A 22,810-nucleotide genomic window follows, 5' to 3' on the forward strand; every position below is an offset into this window, starting at 1 on the left:
CCCTTCATTCTATAATGGGTGATAGAACTTTTCAACAGAAAACTAAACTGATAGGTTAATGTTTTATGGCACTTTCTATAGACATACTAATTTTATACTATATGAACTGTTTATTCTATCCCATAATACAAGGACCACACACACACACACATACACATAATCGAGCCGTCATCTGATGAAATCAAATACACATAAGATAAAGATAATGGCTGTGCTGTGATCTTGCTTGTACAATTAGAGAAGCAACATAATATCTGTTTTAACTGAAAACGCTGCTCCTCTCAGCCGCTCGCTGAACAGATCAAACAGAAAGAGAGGTGTGTGCGCACTGGGAAAGCAAGACCTCGCGCTTCTGCAGCAGTACTGGCGAGTCTCAGAAGCTAAATAAGGTTTGTCCAAGAAGCCGCTAGATTTGTCGCTAGGTGCTTTTTTGGAAAACATTTGCTTATGTGGTCTGAAAAGTCACTAAATCAAGCGACAAAGTCACTAAGTTGGCAACACTGTGCAGCATCTCCATTTCTCCAACTGCAGGCTAGGCCACAGGTCAAACAGAAAATGCGCACTGCGTTATTAAAATTTGCACTGTTAAAATTTATTTGCATTAATGCATTAACACGTTAATTTTGACAGCCCTAGTAATTTAGTTTAATATAGCTTATGTAAAGTTTTAAATTATGCCTTGCATTTATCGAGCATTCTGCAAACATTCGAGAGCATGAGTCTCGCACTTTTCCGCTTGCGAATTGCTTTCTTTAATGAAGATGGTCCTCCCCACTCTGCTCTCCAGTTTCCTTTCTCTCCTAAGAGAAGAAACAGTGTAGCAGTGGGGCTATGACACTAGGCTTGACTGAAGTCGGCGGCTCCATGTCCTTGAAGGCGTCAGATGCTGAAGAGTGGTGTGTTCCAGCGAGGAGCCTGAAACCCCTCCTCTGACACAGTCAACATGGCCCAGCATGGACTGCAAGCTGATCCGCATTCTAATGAAGGTTGTGGAGGATCTCAGCCTTGTTTTGTTGACTCCTTGATGAGTGGTACCTGCTCTTGATTTCACAAGGAACTTACCAAGATGTGTCACCCTCTACCTTGGTCTGTGTTGGTCATGACCAATGTGGTGGTGCTGGTGTGGCACCTTTGGCTGAACTGAAAGATGAGGGATGCTGACAGGGTCTCCTTCCTCGACTGAGGGAATACTTGGCCCCGCAGTGAATGGGTTAGCTAAACACTTTACAGCGGCACAGAAGACATCATAGGCTCTGCGTTAGTTTTTTCCGAAGCGCTTCAGTGCAGTGGCTGCTTCAAGTTGCCAGAAGACCCCATCCACTCAGCAGCCTGCAAAATCTGCGCTGCATCAGCCCCAGCCAAAAACTGAGCCTGGGCTTCAGCAGCGCCCCTGGACGGCGAGATGTTGCCCATTTTTGAAGCGCCAAGTTCCCCACCCAAGGGCGTTGCTAGACATAATGACCCCCAGTTGCGTGCAATAAGTAAGGAATGCTTAAATGTTTATATCCACTTCATATCGTGGTTGCATCACCACCTCGGTTGTGCATTATTTTCTAAGAATTCAACGGCCCGTCATAAATTATTCCTCTTATACTACAGTTACCACAGCTCGACATCGATCAAAAGGTATATTTCAACGCATTTGTCCGGTTTTTGTACTTAAAACGCTATTGTGAGTAGGATTAATTTCTTCCACATCTCATCCATCGCCTCCGTTGCTAATTCCAAAACGTAATTTTTAACCTAGTAATGGATCCGTTGATAGCAGACTAATGCAGCTAATAACTAAGTTATGAAAGAGAGAGAGAATTACTTCTGTGAGTAATTCTGATAAAATCGTCAAGAGTAGTGCTAACAACATTAGCGCGTATGTTAACGTGTGTACAAACTGTATGTGCATCTGTGAGGGAGAGAGAGCGGGAGAGATAGAGTAATTAAACAAAATTTTGTGGCAAATACATGGAAATGATGTCGTTTTTATCCTATTGTTTACTATATTTATTTGTTTGGCCAGTGTCGTTGTGGGGTTTGGTTCTTTTGCTGTTGTAGGCTGTAAGGACCGTTGAAATAACTGAAATCATTTGGCAAAGTGATATGGACATGTAATGCGGTCAAGACCTACCTGGAGCTACGTTTGCTATGCATTTCCCTGAAAATAATTGCACAACTTAGAACATTCGTCAGCCAATCAGATTCAAGCATTCAACGACCCCGTAGTATAAGTGTGACACAATGAACTATACAAACTTGTGTAACCCACTATTCACCCAACAAGCACTAGGGAAACTAAATGTATAGATACATACAGTAAGTTCCCTCCCCGTATTTAGAATGATAGCCTGTTAGAACCCAATACTCATTATATAAAGGCTGCGATTTGGCTACCTGGGGTGCGTCATTGCTAGCTCCGGTATGTTGAGTTAGATGATTTGTTTGGGTGGAGTTCATGCTTGCCATAATTCTTGTTCCAGTTGGGTTAATTCCATTCATCTTTGAGTAAACTGCTGAGATTTGTGCTGTGAGCAACCGTATGACATATGCGCCTCAGTGACCACTATCGGGTATGTATAGTTACTATTATTGAATAATTGATTTAAGTTAATTAATGTTTTGTTTTTAGCATTAGGAACAATTGTTTTGATTTTTCCACTCTGAAGCAGGTGGATGTGGCAGTAGCTGTCTCGACTACTTTACTGCCATATGTGTTGGGTGGTGTGCTCCGGCCCGGCCTGAAGTCATAGTATTACCGGTGTTACAATATGTCCAGTTCCTGAAGTATTTGGTTCCACTGGGTGTCGCTTATGTGAATATTCATCAGGATACCACATCGTGGGCGGGGCCATTCAGTACAGGCGAGTGGAACAGAAATTATTAGCGTGAGCGCCTCAGATCGCGTTTTGTCTTATGGATTATTTCAAGCAGGTAATAAAGTTGAACAAAGTTAAGCTTAAACTGCTCCTATGACTGTTCACATTTTGTAAATAATTAATTGTTTCTGTTACACATGGTTCTCAGTTACTCTGTTTATCTGAACAATTACAAAACTGATCACTATTTAGGTAGCGTTGGAAGACAACTACAATATTTATCCGAATTTCTCCCAGATTATTTGTTTACATTCTATGACAGTAGAACTGTACGTTTCTCATAAATGACTGAGATTGAGCTTTTCAAATGTGTATGATTTCATGTTTAAATAAATATTTACAAATATATTCTTGTGTTTTTATTTTGTGTATAACATTGTTGTCTGTATATTATAAAAATAGCCTTTAAACTATAGGCTGATAGCTCAAGACCACTCAAGAACTTGGGATTGCATGTTTGTGTGCTTGAATGTTGCTCTACACTCAACTGAACATCATTTTGATACACAAGCCTCATACTTCCTTTATCAAAGGTTATCATAAATGTTAAGCCTCACTTGCATTAACTGTTGTATTCTGTAGCCAAGCTTTAGAATGTTGGTCAAATTAAGACAAATTTATTTCAATTGTATTTATGTCTAACCTCTAAACAAATCGTCATCTTTCTCATAAGTGAACACAAAAATGCACTGGTGTCAACTAATGTTATACTTATATTAGTCCTATAATTCGTTTTAATAGTAGTTATTATTTGCATTTTCTGCTGTAGTAATATTTCCCTTTTCTAACCTCATTGGTAACAGCCCGTTTTTGTGCCAAAATGTTTACTAAATTACATTCTAGGTTAGGATTTGTTCCATGAATGTAGCTCTAATTTCAAATGGAGCCATACATATCCCATGTATAAGAACTTGTGGTTGAAAATGTTTTCCAGAAGTCTGTGACAGATGTTCCTTGATGGCAGGCTATGTCCATTGAACAAAAAAACAGGAAGAGAAATAATCTTTTAACACATCACCACAGCTTTTTGGATGTTGAATGCTTCACAAATTGAATGTTTCACATATGTAATGAACTAAATATTTAGTGTATTTAAATATTTTGCTGTGTACAACATAATAAAATAAATAGTGTCATTTAAAAGAAGAGCATAATCATGTTAATAATATAATGTGATATACCTAAAGTTATCTAACTATCATAAATACTATTTAGACTGTTTAAATTTGATAACCAAAAGCATCTCCCTCCACGGATTTTTGTGTAAAATGTATTGAGGTTTATCAATGCATTCATTAAGTGGAAATTTATTTTATAGTAAGACAAAAGTGTCTTAAAAGTACACTTTTTATTCATATTTATCTGTAAAAATGAGAATGTTGGTCAAGAAAAACCATGGGATCAAGGACCAAATTACTACAGCAAGACTAATAAAATATTTACTGAAATATGTATTCATAAGTATATCTTTCTTTCATTTTTGTGAACTATACCTTTTCCTGTATCTTGTAGACCAGTGTTGTTTTTGTGTTGTTAGAAAAAGTGATGAGGATGTTGAAGATCTTGATGAACATGTTTATTGCAACATAGCAGTGGCAAAGTAAATGACTCATTCTAGAACTGCAGGTACATTTTCAAGCTGAGAAAGAAAACAAAAAATTTGATTTTTTTTTGTTAAACTTGAGCTTCAAAGTTTTTGCATTCCATATAGCAAAAATGATATGGGGAACAAGTCTCTTTCCTACATGAAAATGACAGAGACCCTAAATGCATTCTAAATGTACAATATCAAAATCCTCTCAAATTTTTTAATGGGGATTTTTGGAACAAAGTCATTTTCTGCTTGGAATTATAAGGTTCTATCTTGCAAAACATTAATTGAAGCAATAATTTTCAAGAAATACAAATAGTTTTTTTTATAATTTGTTTTAAAACAAAACTAGTGTTGTAATAATGTGTCGACATGTATGAGAAAGGTACATTTAATGCTTTCTTTATCACATTTATTCCATATTTTAGGACAAATCATTTTTTCTTGGTTGAGTTAGGCACAAAGGGCAATACTAAATATTTTGTTCAGTGCTAATGTTAATTTTAGCTAGGATTATAGCGGGTAATTAAACACATTATTGAGGGAACAGTTAAGGCAGCTAACATTACTCTAATCTATCTGACCAGGACTTTATTCCACAAAAAGCGGGACAGGGAAAATGGCTTTCTCTTTAGATCAGTAAGGCCGAGATAACATGCTGACGTTTATTGTTGTAATTAAGACCGCATCATTTAAATTGTTGACTATTTGATATTTTAGGCTTAATGTTGTAAAATTTAAGACATTAAGACTTTAAACTGCATGAATATTTCGCCAATCATTACATATTCAGGTCTTTAGCGACCCAGACTTGGTGTGACCACCATTTGCCTCACGCAGTGCAACACATTTGTAGGGTAATATGTAAATAATTTAATTTTGCTCAAAGGGAATCATTTATGATTTTATAGGGAATTTGAACAAAATCACTGTTTTGCGGCTGATCACTGAGTCGGCCGGCAATTCATTGAACGAGCCGTATAACATCAACTCTGCACTGGATATTAAAATCCAAAACACTATTAATTAGCACAGTAACAAGATCAGCAGTTTAAGACATTAACTTGTAAGCACAAAACACAAGACACTTCTTTTTTCAATATAAATAAGACTTTATTTATATAAATATAAGACAAACTAATCTAACACATGAACACACGCATTCACACATTGCAGAAAGAGAGAAAGTGAGGACAGGATGAGTTTAAGAGAATGAAAATGTGAAATCCCAAGTTTACAGCAATATGTGCTATTGCATAGACCTGAACAACCATCAATCACTTAATTAACCCTCGCATTGAGTTTCTCAATGAGGCTAAAATTTATATTAAATGCACCAGCTCAGCAAAAATCTGGAGATTACTTGCGTTGCCTTTGTGTTAAGGGATTCCATTTTGTTGTCGTCGTTGCAGAAAGGGGGTTTCCCGAGGTTGCTGATTGGCTGACAGTTCAGTGGTCGTTCGTAGTGAAGTCTTGGGGAGCCAATGGTTGGGCGTTGGCTGAAGATGCGGAGTTGGTCTGGTTGAAGTTTGGGGCGGGTGCAGTCGGAGCTGGACTTCGCGGCAAACTTAACTTTTGAACAAGAAACTAAACGGAAAGAAAAGAAACTAAAGTAAAAGAATAAAATGATGTAACGCGACTAGGTGGGTTTTCTTCTCATCGTGGTAGCAGCTGGGGTGCAGGCTGAAGCACGCTGGAACGGCGCTCAAAGGACACAGAAAGTGATGACAAAAAGCATGGCTAAAAGTTAGAAGAGAAGAGAGAGATTTGATGGTGTCCTGAGTTTTTAAACTCGGCTTCTGGACACATCCCATCTGGTGTCTTGACCAATTAGATAGGCTATTATCTTAGCTAGGGTTGTTCCTTCCATCATAAATCAGCATGTTATCAGTCACATGGTCCGAATTTTACACACTCTTGCAAAGTATAATTTTGGATGTGATTTCTATAACCAGAATATGATAAATCTGACAAAGAATCAGTTGGAAGAAATGTTTCAAGCTAGAATTGTTAAACTCATACAACTCGAAACACGAATAACCCTTAAAGTCATTCAATAGTTATTAAAAAGACATACATAATATGTGCTTAAAACATGATAGTCTAATGTGTGGGTTACATAATATGGAGTTATGCATAGAAATGTCCTTTTAGGATGATTTTAGGTGCATATGAAAAAGAAAGTCTCTGTGTAGTTCTATGGAGACCAAAAGACACGTTCTTTGGACAAAGGAATTTCAGTCTGGTTCTTTGTCTTCTATGTGTGGGGGAAAAGTCAATCTAAAGAAGCTTTTGATTTCTATCACAGATCCTACATGTGCTGGTCACGTGGTGCATCTCTTTGGCCATTAATCTTGATTACTTGCCTCGAATTTGACAATCTGCTTCCTGCTTTGGAATTATCAATAAGTGTTCTTTTTTTTTAATGCTGTGAGCTGTTTTGTGAAAGAGGCTTGCTGGTTAGGCTTTCTTCAGACTAGTTGGAGCTAGGAATCAGATTTATGACGTCCTGTTGCAGCCTTGGGGCCCCTCTGGAATTTCGGCTCCACATGTTTTGATGTTCTGATCAAATCTTAAATTTGTCTGACTCGTTCTGATCCTACTCCTTTGCATAGAGTTGATCAGGTTGTTGATTGTGGCCTGTGGAATGTTGGTCCACTCCTCTTCAATGGCTGTGCGAAGTTGCTGGATATTGGCAGGAACTGGAACACGCTGTCGTATACGCTGATCCAGAGCATCCCAAACATGCTCAATAGGTGACATGTCCGGTGAGCATGCTGGCCATGCACGAACTGGGATGTTTTCAGCTTCCAGGAATTGTGTACAGATCCTTGCAACACGGGGCCGTGCATTATCATGCTGCAACATGAGGTGATGGTCGTGGATGAATGGAACAACAATGGGCCTCAGGATCTCGTCACAGTATCTCTGTGCATTCAAAATGCCATCAATAAAATGCACCTGTGTTCATTGTCCATAACATACGCCTGCCCATACCATAACCCCACCGCCACCATGGGCCACTCGATCCACAACGTTGACATCAGCAAACCGCTCACCCACACAACGCCATACACGCTGTCTGCCATCTGCCCTGTACAGTGAAAACCGGGATTCATCCGTGAAAAGAACACCTCTCCAAAGTGCCATACGCCATCGAATGTGAGCATTTGCCCACTCAAGTCGGTTACAACGACCCCGATGAGGACGACGAGCATGCAGATGAGCTTCCCTGAGACGGTTTCTGACAGTTTGTGCAGAAATTCTTTGGTTATGCAAACTAATTGTTGCAGTAGCTGTCCAGGTAGCTGGTCTCAGACGATCTTGGAGGTGAAGATGCTGGATGTGGAGGTCCTGGGCTGGTGTGGTTACATGTGGTCTGCGGTTGTGAGGGCGGTTAGATATACTGCCAAATTGTCTGAAACGCCTTTGGAGACGGCTTATGGTAGAGAAATGAACATTCAATTCACGGGCAACAGCTCTGGTGGACATTCCTGCAGTCTGAATGCCAATTGCACGCTCCCTCAAAACCTGCGACATCTGTGGCATTGTGCTGTGTGATAAAACTGCACATTTTTGAGTGGCCTTTTATTGTGGCCAGCCTAAGGCACACCTGTGCAATAATCATGCTGTCTAATCAGCATCTTGATATGCCACACCTGTGAGGTGGATGGATTATCTCAGCAAAGGAGAAGTGCTCACTAACACAGATTTAGCCTTTTGTGTACATAGAAAAAGTCTTAGATCTTTGAGTTGAGCTCATGAAAAATGGGGGCAAAAACAAAAGTGTTGCGTTTATAATTTTGTTCAGTGTATATCCAGCATGGATGGATCTCTAATTGCTGCAATAGCAAAAAACTCTCTTGATATTTTAAGAACAATTTCAGAAGAGAACAATTATAATATTTCCTTGCCTTTTGAAACTTAGAAGGGTTCAGTTTGAGCAGAAGATTATACCAATCGCTGTCATTAACCAGGTTTCCATCCAAGGATTTTTTTGCGGAAAAATATTTAGCACTTTAAAATATTTACGATATAGCTGATGGAAATGCCAATTATCGATTAAATTTCTCATGTGTCGACAGTATCTTTTTCCGTTTAACTTTAGCACATAAATTCTATATAGATACTTCAAATGTCGCAAAAATTTGTTTGGAAACACTTTTTGTTGAGAAAAGGGGCTTTAACGCAAATAAATGTGGTGTCACATGACACAATTAGCCTATAGGCAGCGTCAGTGTTCATGGTGTTGCTCATGTTAAAGCACTGTTTCCCTGTAGTTCAAAAGTGCATTAAATCATATTCATATTATTAAACTGTATCTAAAATTATTTTATACATGGTAAGAAAAAGACGAGTTACCTCTCAAACATACTTATCTTAATTTGATGTTCCTTTAGTAGGCTATAGCCTACATTTACATTATTATTTTTTTTTACAGTGCACTGTTCAGTTTAAATAGCCTGTAGTCCATGCCTTTTAGCTTGACCACCATACCCCCGTGGTATTATGATAAGCACATTTTGTTTTACATGGATATTGGAACGTGAGGTACAAAATTTTCAATTGATTTGTTTTGGTTTGTTAGCTGCTTATATTTTTATTCCAGTTTTTTTCTGAGTTCTTCCTACCGTTAAATTTAAAGGATTTGTTGTGGAGTGAGGGGAAATAAAATAGCATGTTTTTTCAATGTTTGGCTGACTGTATTTTATTATGACAATGAACAGGCTGCATTGTCGAGTTAGTAGGCTAATGCTTAACTGCACGCATGAGGTGCCGGCACGATCACTTTTATTTTTCCTTACAAAAGTGGAAACGACTTACAATAGCCTACTCCTTCATTTGTGGTCATATAAGAGTAAGACATTACTCAAAACTATTCAAAATATTTATTTTATTTGTGTACATTCACAATAAAAACGAAACATTGTGCTTTTGTGAAATAAAGGAAACAAACAGGATGCCGCTTTCTCAAGAGCGCATCACAAAAATGAACCGAAATACTGCATATAGGCTAGAGCTGCATGATTAATCGTTAAAAGATCGCAATCTCAATTCAAACACCCACAAGATCTCATTTTTAAATGACAATGATTCGCCCGTGTCTTAAACCTTTGAAAAAATCATACAACGTTCAAATCGGCGTTCGTGCTGCCACTGACACAGAGAGCAGACATTTAACATGTTTGGGTAAGAAACAGCTTCACAAACAGTCTTTTCAACTGCACAGTATTATTTCTGTCTTATAGTCATTCATATTATCACAGAAATACTGGGATGAAAGTTTGCAGTTCATATATATAAACATTGGCGTTTACATGCACCCTCTTAATGCGATGAGATTTTGGCAATATTGCGATTTAAAGTTCTCATGTAAACGCAATACTTCGATTTAAAATAATGCGATTAAGCTCATAATCGGAGCAAGCATAATCGTATTAACATAGGTGGCGTACAACGATTTTAATCGAAATGTACAGGCATGTAAACACCTTAATCGGGGTAGCCTATTGTCGCTCTGACCAAAGTGCGCATGCGCTCGCGACATGAATGACGTGACACCTGTAATAATACGCAGATTAGAAACGATGGCGGGGAAGAAAGCATCGCATTTCTTGGGAAAACACAACTCGCTGCCACCAGTCTCTGTTCCTTACCCTCATCCAGAAACGGCGAGCAGAACTCGACGGCAGCGTAAGCAAACGAATTGCCGTCACATTTCTATGGCGCCAAAGCAAAAGTATGTTGCATTAGACTTAAATAAATTAAAACAGCGGCCAGTAACACACCTGCTCTTTCTGAGTCCATCATTTGTGCTGTGCAGTGGGGTACGTGAGGCAGTAAAAAAAAAAAAGTACGACTCGTGAATAATAAGAATAATGGAAATTGCATGTAAACGGGAGTAAAGAGCTTTGCTCTTGACATGCAAATATCATAATGCGATTAAGTCCTTACATTATTCGTGCGCATGTAAACGTAGTCATTGATGTCTATGGTAGCGATCAAAATAGAGTTAATCCCCTTTTGAAAGTAACTGGCACTTCAAATGTGTCGATTGCATTGTTTTGCCACCTAGTGACTGTTTGAAGATATTTGTTCAAAAACGCTGATTAATCCATTAATAAATAAAACAAGTGAAGTATTTATGAGTGAGTCAATGAATCATTCATTCAAACCATTTTTTCTAAATTTTAATATTAAAAATTGGTGTATTTAATATATGTTGAAGATATATATATATATATTAACATGTTTAGTAATTCATTCAAATTAATTAAACCCTTTTAAATAGACTGCAGCAATAATATTTTGTCACACATTATTTTGTTTAGTTCAGAATCGTGGGAGAATTGTGATCTCAATTTGAGACAAAAAAAATCCTGATTGTCAATTTATCCAGAATCGTGCAGCTCTAATATAGGCTGCTAATTGTTATTTTTTCCCTTTCATTTTGTTAATTGATTAATTATTTAGAAAAAAAATATTTTGCATATGGGCCTATTTATTTCTTTTATATATATAATAGCTTATGTTTTTCTCCATTCGCAGAAGCGCTGCAGGTGCGTGACGTGGATGTGAATCCTCACGTTCATGTTGTTTATGCTGCTTTTTGTGTATATAAAATTAATCCCTGGAAAACAAATTTAGGTATTTTGAATGGGCCACAGCCACCTATCAATTTTAATTTAATTTAATTGTAATTTAAAATAATCTTGTCAGTTAACGGTTAATATGGTTTAACGACCGTCGGTTAGGAGAAATAATATAACTGAAATGAACATTCCTTTTTGTTTCAAATGGATGAAGAATAGGGTACTAGCCTATAGCCTATAGCCTATAATTTACGCAATAGGTGAAATTATGTATGGAAACAGCTCAAGGACAATTTTTTTTTTTGGAGATACACCAAAACTTGTGCAACAATTCGTTTTTTTTAGGGATGACATCATCACACGCACCATTTTATCGGTAAAAGGCCAGTTGGATGGAAACAGGCTGTAGACAGCAATTTTTTTTTTTTTGTCGATAACAAAGCAGTGCAAAAACTGGATGGAAACTTGATATTGTCAGAGCACACTTCCACAGTAATTCAGCATCTGGCTCATATTCGCAATCTCAACCATATTCTCAAAACTGTCATTTTCCATGACTTCAAAATCAATATTTTGATAACTGGCAGCTTATTCACCACATCCAGCATCAAATGACAGTGACATTTATATTTCATTGTGTACAGTAATTGCTCTGCAGTAAATCCATTAAAATCAGTTCAATTTTTGCTGATAATATTCTTTTGTTTTATGCCCGCTGTAATTATGAGTGAAACATCACATCATCATTGTGTATCACAACCACCTCGAAGAATAAAGATGCATCGCACGTACTGAGTCATCATATATGTAAATATAGTTGTGCAGAAAAAATATACTTACACATTTACATACCTTGGGTCTCTAGCAACCCGATACACTTTTTACAAAAAAATTTATCAGAAAAAAGGCATTCTTTTGTTTTATTTATTTATTTTTTTCTTGTTGTATTATTTAGAATGAATAGATTGAGGAATACTAAGAAAGTTGATGTCTAACTTTAAAAAATGAAGGAGGGAGAGGGTAGTGAATGATGTCCCGGGTTGCTAAAGCAAAGAGTAAAATCTTAAACTCTATTCTTAAACATACTGGTAACCACAGCAGAGAACCAAATAGTACTGTGCCCAATTTTATCGTTTCTGTGTTCTGTTGCACCACTCAAATATGACTTAATCAGTTCAAGACTGGACAAAGCCAAAAGATGCAACTGACTAAATCCGCAACCACTACCTGACCTAGATGAAACGTAAAGAAAATACATTAAAGTAGACCCCCTGACTTCCTGTTTATACCAAACACAGGAGAAAAGTAACAATTGAAAACGAAAAGGCACCCAATCCCTACTGCGGTGGCGATGGAACTCAGCAATATTTACACTATTTATAGTGAAATCAAAGGGCAAAACACTTTCAAATAAGTGAAAAAAGATTAGGTCAAATCAAAAGATTGATTAAAAACAGAAGATAAATAATCATACAAAAACTAGAGAAAAAAATTAATCACTCCACACAAGAATGTAACGCTAACTTTTTCAACTACACAGAGATTCACAATCTCAACTACGCCACCTCAACACTCTCCGGTTTCTGTGGAGCATTTTAAAGGACACCAGTCTTCAGATGAGAAATCAGCAGGTGCTATTATGTATAAACAATGAGGGAGTGATAAATCAAAGACTGAAACAACTTGAGGGTGAGTAGAGTACATGGTGACAATTTTTTTGACAAGCTATACCTTCAAGACAAGTGAACATCTTCTCGTTACCCTGCTGAAAAAAACAATAGAACCCTGCCCAAAACACAATAGAAAATGTAATGGATTTAATGGTTATAATGGGAATTGTATTGGTTTTAATGGAAACTTTAATGGTGTCTACTGGTATGTGATGGATTCTATTGGTGGGATGTTAAATCCTATTGGAAAAATGCCCAAAATACACTACAAAAAGGAATTTTGTAATGGATTTACTGGAAAAAGCTTATGGTTTATAATGGTATTTTAATGGAAACTACTGGAATTTCTGTGATGGTTTCTATTGGGCTTCTGTTTTTTGTTTTTTTTAGCAGGGTAGGTTAAGTTTTCTTTGGAGCTGAAAGTCTTAGTGAATTTACTGTGAATTCTTATGTGAATCCCAAAATTTGCTCTGTCTGAGCAAGTTTGTACCCAGTGGTCGCTTATGAAATGCTTTTCACTAATATGAGTTATTACATGATTCTTACAGTGTTTCCTGTCTGTGAAACCGACAACATATAAAACTGTCCTCTCATGAGAATCCTTGTGTGGTTATTAAGGGATATTTTACATGTGAAACTATTTTCACACTGTTGGTAGGTAAAAGATTTCTCTCCAGTCTGAATTCACATGTGGCTTTTGAGATTTCCTTGTTTATATAAACTCTTTCCACACTGTTAGCAGGTGAAATATTTCTCACTAGTGTGAATTCTCATGTGGGCATTAAGAGTTTGATTACGTGTAAAACTCCTTCCACACCGAGTGCATGTGAAAGGCTTCTCTCCAGTGTGAATTCTCATGTGGCTTTTAAGTCCTCCTTTTTGAATGAAACTATTTCCACACAGTTTGCAGGTATAAGGTTTCTCTCCAGTATGAATTCCTATGTGCCTTTTTAGGGTACCATTTTTATTGAAACTTTTTCCACAGTGTTGGCAAGTGAAAGGCTTCTCTCCTGTGTGAATTCTCATGTGGCCATTAAGAGTCTTTTTTTGTGTAAAACGCTTTCCACATAGAGGGCATGTGAAAGGCTGCTCTCCAGTATGAATTGTCATGTGGGCATTAAGAGTATATTTTTGTGTAAAACTCTTTCCACACTGAGGGCAGGTGTAAGGCTGCTCTCCAGTATGAATTGTCATGTGGCTTTTAAGGCTTCCATTTTGAGTGAAACTCTTTCCACACAGTTTGCAGGTGTAAGGTTTCTCTCCGGTGTGAACTCTAGTGTGCCTTTTAAGGCTTTCTTTATAAATGAATCTCTTACCACATCGTTGGCAGGTGTAAGGCTTTTCCCCCGTGTGGATTTTCATATGGACTTCAAGATGTCCTTTTTTAGTGAAACACTTTCCACACTGTTTGCAGGTGACATGACTTGCAGATTCTGTCTCTTGATCTTTTTTTGGAGTGGTAATTTTAATCTGCGGGCAACTAAACGAATTTTCTCCAGTTATGAAATCATGATATTTCTCATAATGAACATTGTCTTCAATTTCATTCAGTTGTTGACTCTCCTCTTTCATCAGCATCAGATCTAAAGCAAAAAAAGACCAATACAAGTTAACCTTATTTTAATGGCACAGACATCACTAACCAATCAAACTAAAACTAACCACTAAGCTACTGAAAGAGGTGTTGCCTGTAATATTCTTCTCAATAGTGTTAACTCTTTGCTTTCTTTAGGAAATGTCACAAATACCTTTTAAGCTAGCAGTTATCAAACCCATTATGAAAAACCTTGATTCAATAAAACATATATTCCCCATCTGTTGGTGACTACAAGTTATGTCGTGATGAAATTAGGGGTCTAACTTGGGAACCCCAATCATTTGTGAGTTTAAGAGAAAACACCAATAAGTATTGGCCAGTAGATTTTGCATGCCAAGCCACTCCCCCGTACACACATAAATGTGCAATTCACAAAGCCATTTCACCTCAAAGGGTTGTTCTGGGATGGTGTTACGGAGTGTACAGCGGTGTACAATCCCCTGGGCATTTCATTATCACCTCAAGCAGACCAATCTTTTCGTGTCTTTAGACCTCAATGTATCATCACGAGCCGCAGGGTTTCATTTGGTTTTGTCTGTGTATGTTTCTTTTTTCTCTCAGAGCCGTGAGTATCATTAACTGACATTATATGACTGACAGACTGCAACAGTTTGAGTTAAAAATCTTTGTGTGTGACACAAAGTCACCTACAGTATATCTTGGATGCCCTGGGGGTAAGCAGATAAACATCAAATTTTCATTTTTGGGTAAACTATCCCTTTAAGTGGGATTGACTCCATTGTCAAGAAGGCCCAGCAGAGGTTGTACTTCCTTCACCAGCTGAGAAAGTTCAACCTGCCACAGGAGCTGCGGAAACAGTTCTACTCTGCAGTCACTGAATCCATCCTCTGCACTTCTATACTGCCATGCAAAGGCAAAAGACCGTAACTTTGTATCTGGTCGAAAATGAGTAATTGATATTTTGCGACATTCAAGACCTCCTTTATCATGTGGATAAGTATCTTGAGTCAATTTGAGAAAACAGTAATCTCGAAAAGCCCAGGAGAAACCAAAGCAGCCATATAGCACATGAATTTAGTTACAGTGCTCTGCCTTTGTTTAGACGCACGTCAATACAAAGTTACTGTGCCGACCTGGAGTAATTAGCCCCTTTTACGGTCAGAAGCCCTTCGTCTTCTTCCTCCGTCCTGACTACCCTCGATTACGGGGTGGCTAGGGGGTACGTTGGCGTTCCCCAGGTGGAGAGAGTATGGACAACACTGCGACTATTTCATATATCAACTGTCTGGGATGTCTACGATCAAGCCGCCATCTCCTCCCCTGAAGTCAGATGCAACTCAAGTTGCTGTGCGCCGTCCACATTCTGGGGGAGCTCAATCTTGCAGCCAACGCAATTTCACGACAGCTTACTTTCCCCGGAGAATGGCAACTCCATCCCCAGGTGGTCCAGGTGATCTGGAGTCAATTCAGGCAAGTTAAGGTAGACCTGTTTAGTTCCTGTAAGTCCTTTCACTGGCACAGCTGGCCCAGGGGCCTACGCAAATATGTGTTTCCCTCAGTGAGCCTGCTCGCACAGATGCTGTGCAAGGTCAGGGAGGACGAGAAACAGGTCTTGCTGGTTGCACCTTACTGGCACACCCGGACCTAGTTTTCGGAACTCATGCTCCTTGCAACAGCCCCTCCCTTACGGATCCTCCTGAGGAAGGAACTTGGCATCATATGGCACCCTCGTTCAGATCGTTGGAACCTCCATATGTGGCTCCCGGACAGGACATGGCAGACCTAAGTGATCTGTCACTAGCGGTGGTAGATACTATCACTCAGGCAAGAGCTCCCACTACCAGGCGACCTTATGCCTTGAAGTGAAGTCTGTTTGGTGTTCTTCTTGCTGAGAAGACCCCTGAAGATGCCCGATTGGAGTCGTGCTTTCTTTCCTGAGAGAAAGGCTGGAGTGTAGGCTGTCACCCTCCACCTTGAAAATGTATGTTGCTGCTATTGCAGTACATCACGATGAAGTGGACGGCCGGTCCCTGGGGAAACACAGCCTGATCATTATGTTCCTGAGGGGTATCAGAAAGTTAAATCCTCCTAGACCACCCCTTGTGCCCTCCTGGGATCTCTCTGTTGTCTTTGCAGGACTTCAGAGGGGACCCTGCTGACTCCGCTGGAGTCAGTTGAGCTTAAGATCCTGTCTATCAAGACCATGCGAGGATGGGGCTTGGAGTAAAAAAGATTGAGAACCACTGACTTAATTCAATAAAAGATGCCCATTCATTTTTTTTTAAAATATCAAATTCTTGCCCTTGAAGTAATGATATATTCATTCACCATCTGTGTGTTTCTTACGTTGTTTCGATTAATACTGAGAATGACTAGTGCATTATCTGAGATTATATTTATATCACATGCTACAATTGAAAGAATCGAGTTGCTTGTTAACCTCCTAAGACCCGAGCTTCGGCTTGGCTTGCATTTTAGACTTCTTCTAGCTATTTGGGGTTAGGAGGAACCAATAAATATAATAACCAGATATTATCTTTGAACATGAAGCTCTTTTTGAAAAAAAAAAAAAAACATGTCCACATATGTGAACACTCGGTCTGTATCCACAGAAATAATCAAGACACCATTGTGTAACAAAGTGCAAATATCTTTTATTTACAGCCTGAGCACTGGGCCTGAACATTTTTCATTGTTACAGTTGCATATATAATTGTCAACTTATTCAAATTCTTCCCAATCTACGTTTTCAGAGTTACTTTTTTTTGCTAACATTTTTAACGAATTAAAATCAATGTAAAGTTATTTATCACACATGCAATTTCAATTTATACTGTTGTAAACTACTGCAAATTGATGTTTTCTAACAAATTCGTCCCAAACTACTTTTCAGTTACATTTTTTCTAAAATTTTTACATTTTCAATGAATAAAAATCAGTTTAATTTATCACAAATGCAATGTCAATTTATACTGTTGTAAACTATTGTAAATTGATGTTTTCTAACAAATTCTTCCCAAGCTATGTATTCAGTTACATATTTTGCTATCATTATTACATTTTCAACAAAGCTAAGTCCCATTGTCCACATATGTGGACCTCAAGTTTAGCTGTATCAAAAAATTTTCATTGCATGCCATATTAATCATACAACACTATTATGCATAACTTATGTAGCATTTGGACCAATCAGACACATAATTTTGCATTTGATTTAACAAATCAATTAGTTATTAGATTAACAAATAGTCACAGACTCCTCACCCAATACACATACCCGGTGCCAGTAGGTATGTCAAGGACTTCAGGCACCCGGTTCCATGGCAACCCATCAGATAACACTAGTTTTATTGCTCAAAGGAATGCAAATGCAGAGCATCTCACTACCTCTTTCCTATAGGAAAGACATTATGCCATAAAAATGGACTCTTCTCTAATTAATTCATAGAAAAACCTTTCTTTGAACGAACACACATATCATTCAGGTCACTGTGTATATTATTACTGTTCTTGTATATGTTTCTGTGTATTGTATACTGTTTTATGCATGCTTATGATACAGCACTTGTTAACCCTCTGGTTGTGTTCGGACTCCTGTCACACTTGTCGTGTTCCCGGTCAAAAATGACCGGACTCCAAACAATTGCTTATAAATCTGTCATTATGCTATATTATCACTAAATATTGGATTCATTCTTTTTGTCAACTTGTTTTCTTTCATTTAGGACTGGTTTTGTGTTTCTATTTGCATCTGATTATTCGTAGGCCTCATTTATCTGAAAGTAGGCACCTCATTTTTTGAGTGAAAAAAGCATTTTTTATGAATAATTTTCACAATATGAGATAAATTATGAAAATTTGCACTGTTTCTCAAACTAGTGTGCTTTAATGATTAATCAGGAAGTTTGCTTTTAATTGCTTTAATTTTGTACAATATTGCACAAAGTCACACTTGTCAAAAATGGCTGGCCATTGAAAGTGAATGGGGAAGAATGAAAGTAAAAGAAACAACTAGTATTCAGGAGTATGTTGTGCTTGCAAACATAAAGGCCTTGGACCTGTGCGCGTGTGGATGCGTGTATACTCACGCTATCACACACATACACACACACATCCATGCATACAAACTAATGTGAGTATTACACCTATTTCATCCTACCCTGAACTGCATGAAATATGCTTTTATGAATCTGATATTATAACTCTCTCTCTCTTTCTCACACACACACACACGCGCGCTCAAACTGCATTCTCTTTAGCCTGCATTGACTTCAAAAGAATCTTTTCTTTCATCACATATTCTAGACAAAACATTATGGCAATAGGTTTTGAGCCTTTCATGTTCTCACAGAGTAGACGAAAGTTTAAAAAATAAATGCTTTAGCACAGAGAGAGAGAGCATATAAATGCCTCACAGCACCTTGCTTGTCATTCAGTCTGTGTCAGCGCAATGGCCAAGAAGTTGTCTTTACAAGAGGTTCTTTATCATATTACAGATCAAGAGAATAGCGAGGAAGAGACAACTGAAGATGAATCTTACAGTGAAGATGCATTACAAGATATATTGGAAGAGGAAAACATCACTGAACAAGCTGAAAACCTTGCAACAACTGAAGAGGAGCAATCTTCTGATTTTGAGGGCCCAGCTGAAGTCGATGTAACGTTCTGGTCAAAGGATGGAAATTTGTCCTGGTCATCATCTCCAACTGAGAAGAAAGGCAGGTTATCCACAGAAAATGTCATAAAGATGACACCAGGGTTGACAAAATATGCCACATCCCGCATTGAAGTGTGACGGGTCTCCCGTTCTTCCTGCTAGGGCCGGCCAGTGGGTGTGGCTGGAGACTCATCAAGTTGAACGATGTACACCTGTTCTCCCCACTATAAAGCTTAGGGTTTTTTTGGCATGCTGGTCTGCTCCTGTTTGCGTCTGTTTTGAGTTTGGGTCTTTGTTTACTTGGCTTTTGTTATTTCCTTGGTTCTGTCTGATGCTTTGATTTAATCATGTGCCTGACAGAAATTGTATTTGATTGTGTTGATTTCTTGTTTTATTTACTTTTATATTTATGTTAATAAATGTTTTCATTGCACCCAAACCAAGCTGACTATGTCCTCCACTCTTTTGTCATGGCTTTGAGCCATAAAATCATGCTTCAACCTGTTTCTGGCAGAGCCTATTGAAAACATAGGCATATCCATGACTAATTTGGAGGGAAGACGGGTCTACAAGGAAAACTGAATGAGGTAGATCGAACAGACATAGAGGCATACATAGGTCTCTTGATTCTGTGCGGGGTCTACAAGTCCAGAAATGAAAACATCGCCAGTTTATGGGATACAGACACAGGTCGGGCAATTTTTCGTGCCACTATGTCTCAACAGACATTTCATGTGTTATCACGGGTGATTTGCTTTGACAACCGAGACACAAGAGCTCAACGCCGTCAATATGACAAACTTGCACCGATTCGTGAACTCTGGGACAAGTGGGTGGAGAGGCTACCGCTCATCTATAACCCAGGTCCAGAGATGACAGTCGATGAGCGCTTAGTCACTTTCAGGGGACGCTGCAACTTTAAGCAGTATATGCCAAAGAAGCCTGCCAAATACGGGATAAAGATCTGGACCGTGTGTGACGCCAAAAACAGCTATGCATGGAATATTCAAGTATATACAGGAAAATTGTCAAGTGGTGTTCCAGAAAAGAATCAGGGCAAGAGAGTAGTCCTTGAAGTGACAGAAGGTCTGCAAGGACATACATTATATGTGACAATTGTTTTACGTCTTATGACCTTGGTACAGAACTACTAAAAAAAAAAAATCACCATGGTGGGGACTGTCAGAAAGAACAAGCCCGAGCTTCCTTCTGCGCTAGTGACCAACAAGGACAGGGATGTTTTTTCATCCAAGTTTGCATTCACCAACACACATGCACCTGTGTCGTACTGCCCGAAGAAAAAGAAAAATGTCCTACTGATGACCACTCTGCACAAAGACGCCTGTGTGAGTACCAGGGAGGACAAGAAGCCAGAAGTCATCCTGTTCTACAACAAAAACAAAGGGGGAGTCGACAACCTTGATAAGGTATGAAACTTAGACTGTTCACTACTTTTTTCATTGCCTAATTGTTTTATGTGGTCAATTAAAATAAATATGATTTCTGTTCAAAACATTGTCTGTTATTTGAATATGTAAATTTGGTTGTAGGTATGATCAATTTCAGAAAATCTGTATTGATTTGCGCTACATTGCCATTGATTCTTTTATGTCTTTTTTTGTAGGTTACCGGCACATACTCTTGCAAGAGAAAAACTGCACGATGGCCCATGGTGGTGTTTAGCAACATCATTGATGTGTCAGCCTACAATGCTTTTGTAGCATGGATGGCGGTGAATCCAGGATGGAAAGAGGGGAAAAGCTTCCAAAAGCTTCCTTCTATTCTTAGAAGAGCTGGGGAAATCCATGGTGACCCCTCTCATACAGAGGTGCCAACATTTACCTCGAGCACTGCCTTCTGCTACACTGGTGAGAGACACACAAACACCAGGGCCATCAACTGTCACAGAAAAGAGAAAAGAGAGAAAAGGAAGTGATGCACATTTTGTGCCCCAAAAGATGTGAAAACATCCATGGTCTGTTGCAAATGCAGGGCAAACATTTGCAGGGCACACGCAAAATTGATTTGTGAGTCATATGAATAAGTTCACAAAATGACCAGTTGCAAGGCACATACAAATGCTAGTGTCAGTCACATGCATGAGTTCAAACAACAACCAGGTGTTCGTTGATGCGATTCTCTATATGGCAATGCCAATGTTTTTGTTTTTTGTTTTTCTGTCACAATGGTCAGATTTGTTGTTCCATGATATTGTCTCTGTTTGACAGCATCAGTGTGCAGGAAATATAGAACTGAAATATAACAGTTTTGTTTTGTTGTTCCATGAAATGTTATAATGTAAAAAATCGTAATGTGTTCTTTCTTGTATGTCACGATGGTAAGATTTAACAGGGAACAGCATAAGTGTTACTTTGTGCCCCTTTTCAGAAAATAAAAGCATTTTAAAATAAAGGTTTTTGTGATCTTCCCCATTCACTTTCAGTGGCCGGCCATATTTGACAAGTGTGACTTTGCGCAATTTTGTACGAAATAAAAACATTTAAAATCAAACTTCCTGATTAATCATTAAATCACACTAGTGTGATAAACAGTGCAAATTTTTATCATTTTTTGTTTAATATTGTGAAAATTAGTTTTTTTTACTCAAAAAACGAGGTACCTACTCTCAGATAAATTAGGCTTACGATTAATCAGATGCAAATAGAAACACAAAACCAGTCCTAAATGAAAGAAAACAAGTTGACAAAAAGAATGAATCCAATATTTGGTGATAATATAGCATAATGACAGATTTATAAGCAATTTTTTGGAGTCCGGTCATTTTTGACGGGGAACACCACAAGTGTGACTTTTTGCAATTTTGTACAAAATAAAAGCATTTAAAACCAAACTTCCTGATTAATCATTAAAGCACACTAGTGTGAGAAACAGTGCAAATTTTTATCATTTTTTGTTTAATATTGTGAAAATTATTCATAAAAAATGTTTTTTTTTACTCAAAAAACGAGGTACCTACTCTCGGATAAATGAGGCTTACGATTAATCAGATGCAAGTAGAATCACAAAACCAGTCCTAAATGAAAGAAAACAAGTTGATAAAAAGAATGAATCCAATATTTAGTGATAATATAGCATAATGAGAGATTTATAAGCAGTTGTTTGGAGTCCGGTCATTTTTGACCGGGAACACAACAAGTGTTACTAGGTGAAATAAAACCCACAAAAAATTACGAAAATTCTTAAAAAATTAATGAGAAGTACTTATACCCTATGTGAACAGAGTCAGTAAGTTTGAGTCCAATCCGATAACATTAACTAGTATTTTCGGGAATTTGACCCGAATACAACCAGAGGGTTAATATCATTTTAACTCATACCATGTCTGGTCTCTATCAATTCGTCTTCGGATGATCTAATTGAGAGTGAATATTACATGTTGATACCTATGCAACATATTACTGTCCTAAGAATCTTTAATAGTTTGTATATCAACTTCCAATCCCTTTGCAAATTACCATGCTCTCAGACAAAGGGTCATAAAACCCCCCAGTATCTCCAAACTCCCGCTTGGAAATTCAGCCTTTCTCATTGGTCAAGCCCATCCTGAGAGGTATGACTCTTCTCAGACCTTAAAGGGCTCACACACAGTTCCGCCCGCGCTCTACTGCCAAATCTCCAGATTGCTGCCCGTGTGGAGAGCCTGAGCCGGTACCGGCGTGCCCGGTGGGCTCCAACATATCTCAGTCTGCGGTTCTGTTAGATCCTAGAAGGATGTGAGCTAGAACTCTTCTGGACCCTTAAGTCTTGCGCCAGGCCTTGCGGCTTTGACTTTCCATTCAACCAAAGCTCCTCGGACCTCAGAGCCAGAATAACATCTTTGGAATTCATCACTCTTCAACCCGGAAGAACCTGA

At 38.3% G+C, this 22,810-nt stretch overlaps 1 protein-coding gene across 2 annotated transcripts in view; it reads right to left on the reverse strand.

Moving 5' to 3' along the window:
* Positions 1-12,022: 12,022 nt before the first annotated feature.
* Positions 12,023-22,810, reverse strand: part of LOC131538969 (gastrula zinc finger protein XlCGF8.2DB-like) — a 38,103-nt gene continuing 27,315 nt past the window's right edge. For both annotated transcript variants that reach the window (XM_058773192.1, XM_058773191.1), the window contains exon 4: positions 12,023-14,304. In XM_058773192.1, the coding sequence (XP_058629175.1) occupies positions 13,457-14,304 (848 nt within the window). In that variant the 3' untranslated portion in view covers positions 12,023-13,456. The remainder of the gene's footprint in view (positions 14,305-22,810) is intronic.

This window comes from Onychostoma macrolepis, chromosome 04 (genome assembly GCF_012432095.1).
Source record: "Onychostoma macrolepis isolate SWU-2019 chromosome 04, ASM1243209v1, whole genome shotgun sequence".
Taxonomy (NCBI): domain Eukaryota; kingdom Metazoa; phylum Chordata; class Actinopteri; order Cypriniformes; family Cyprinidae; genus Onychostoma; species Onychostoma macrolepis.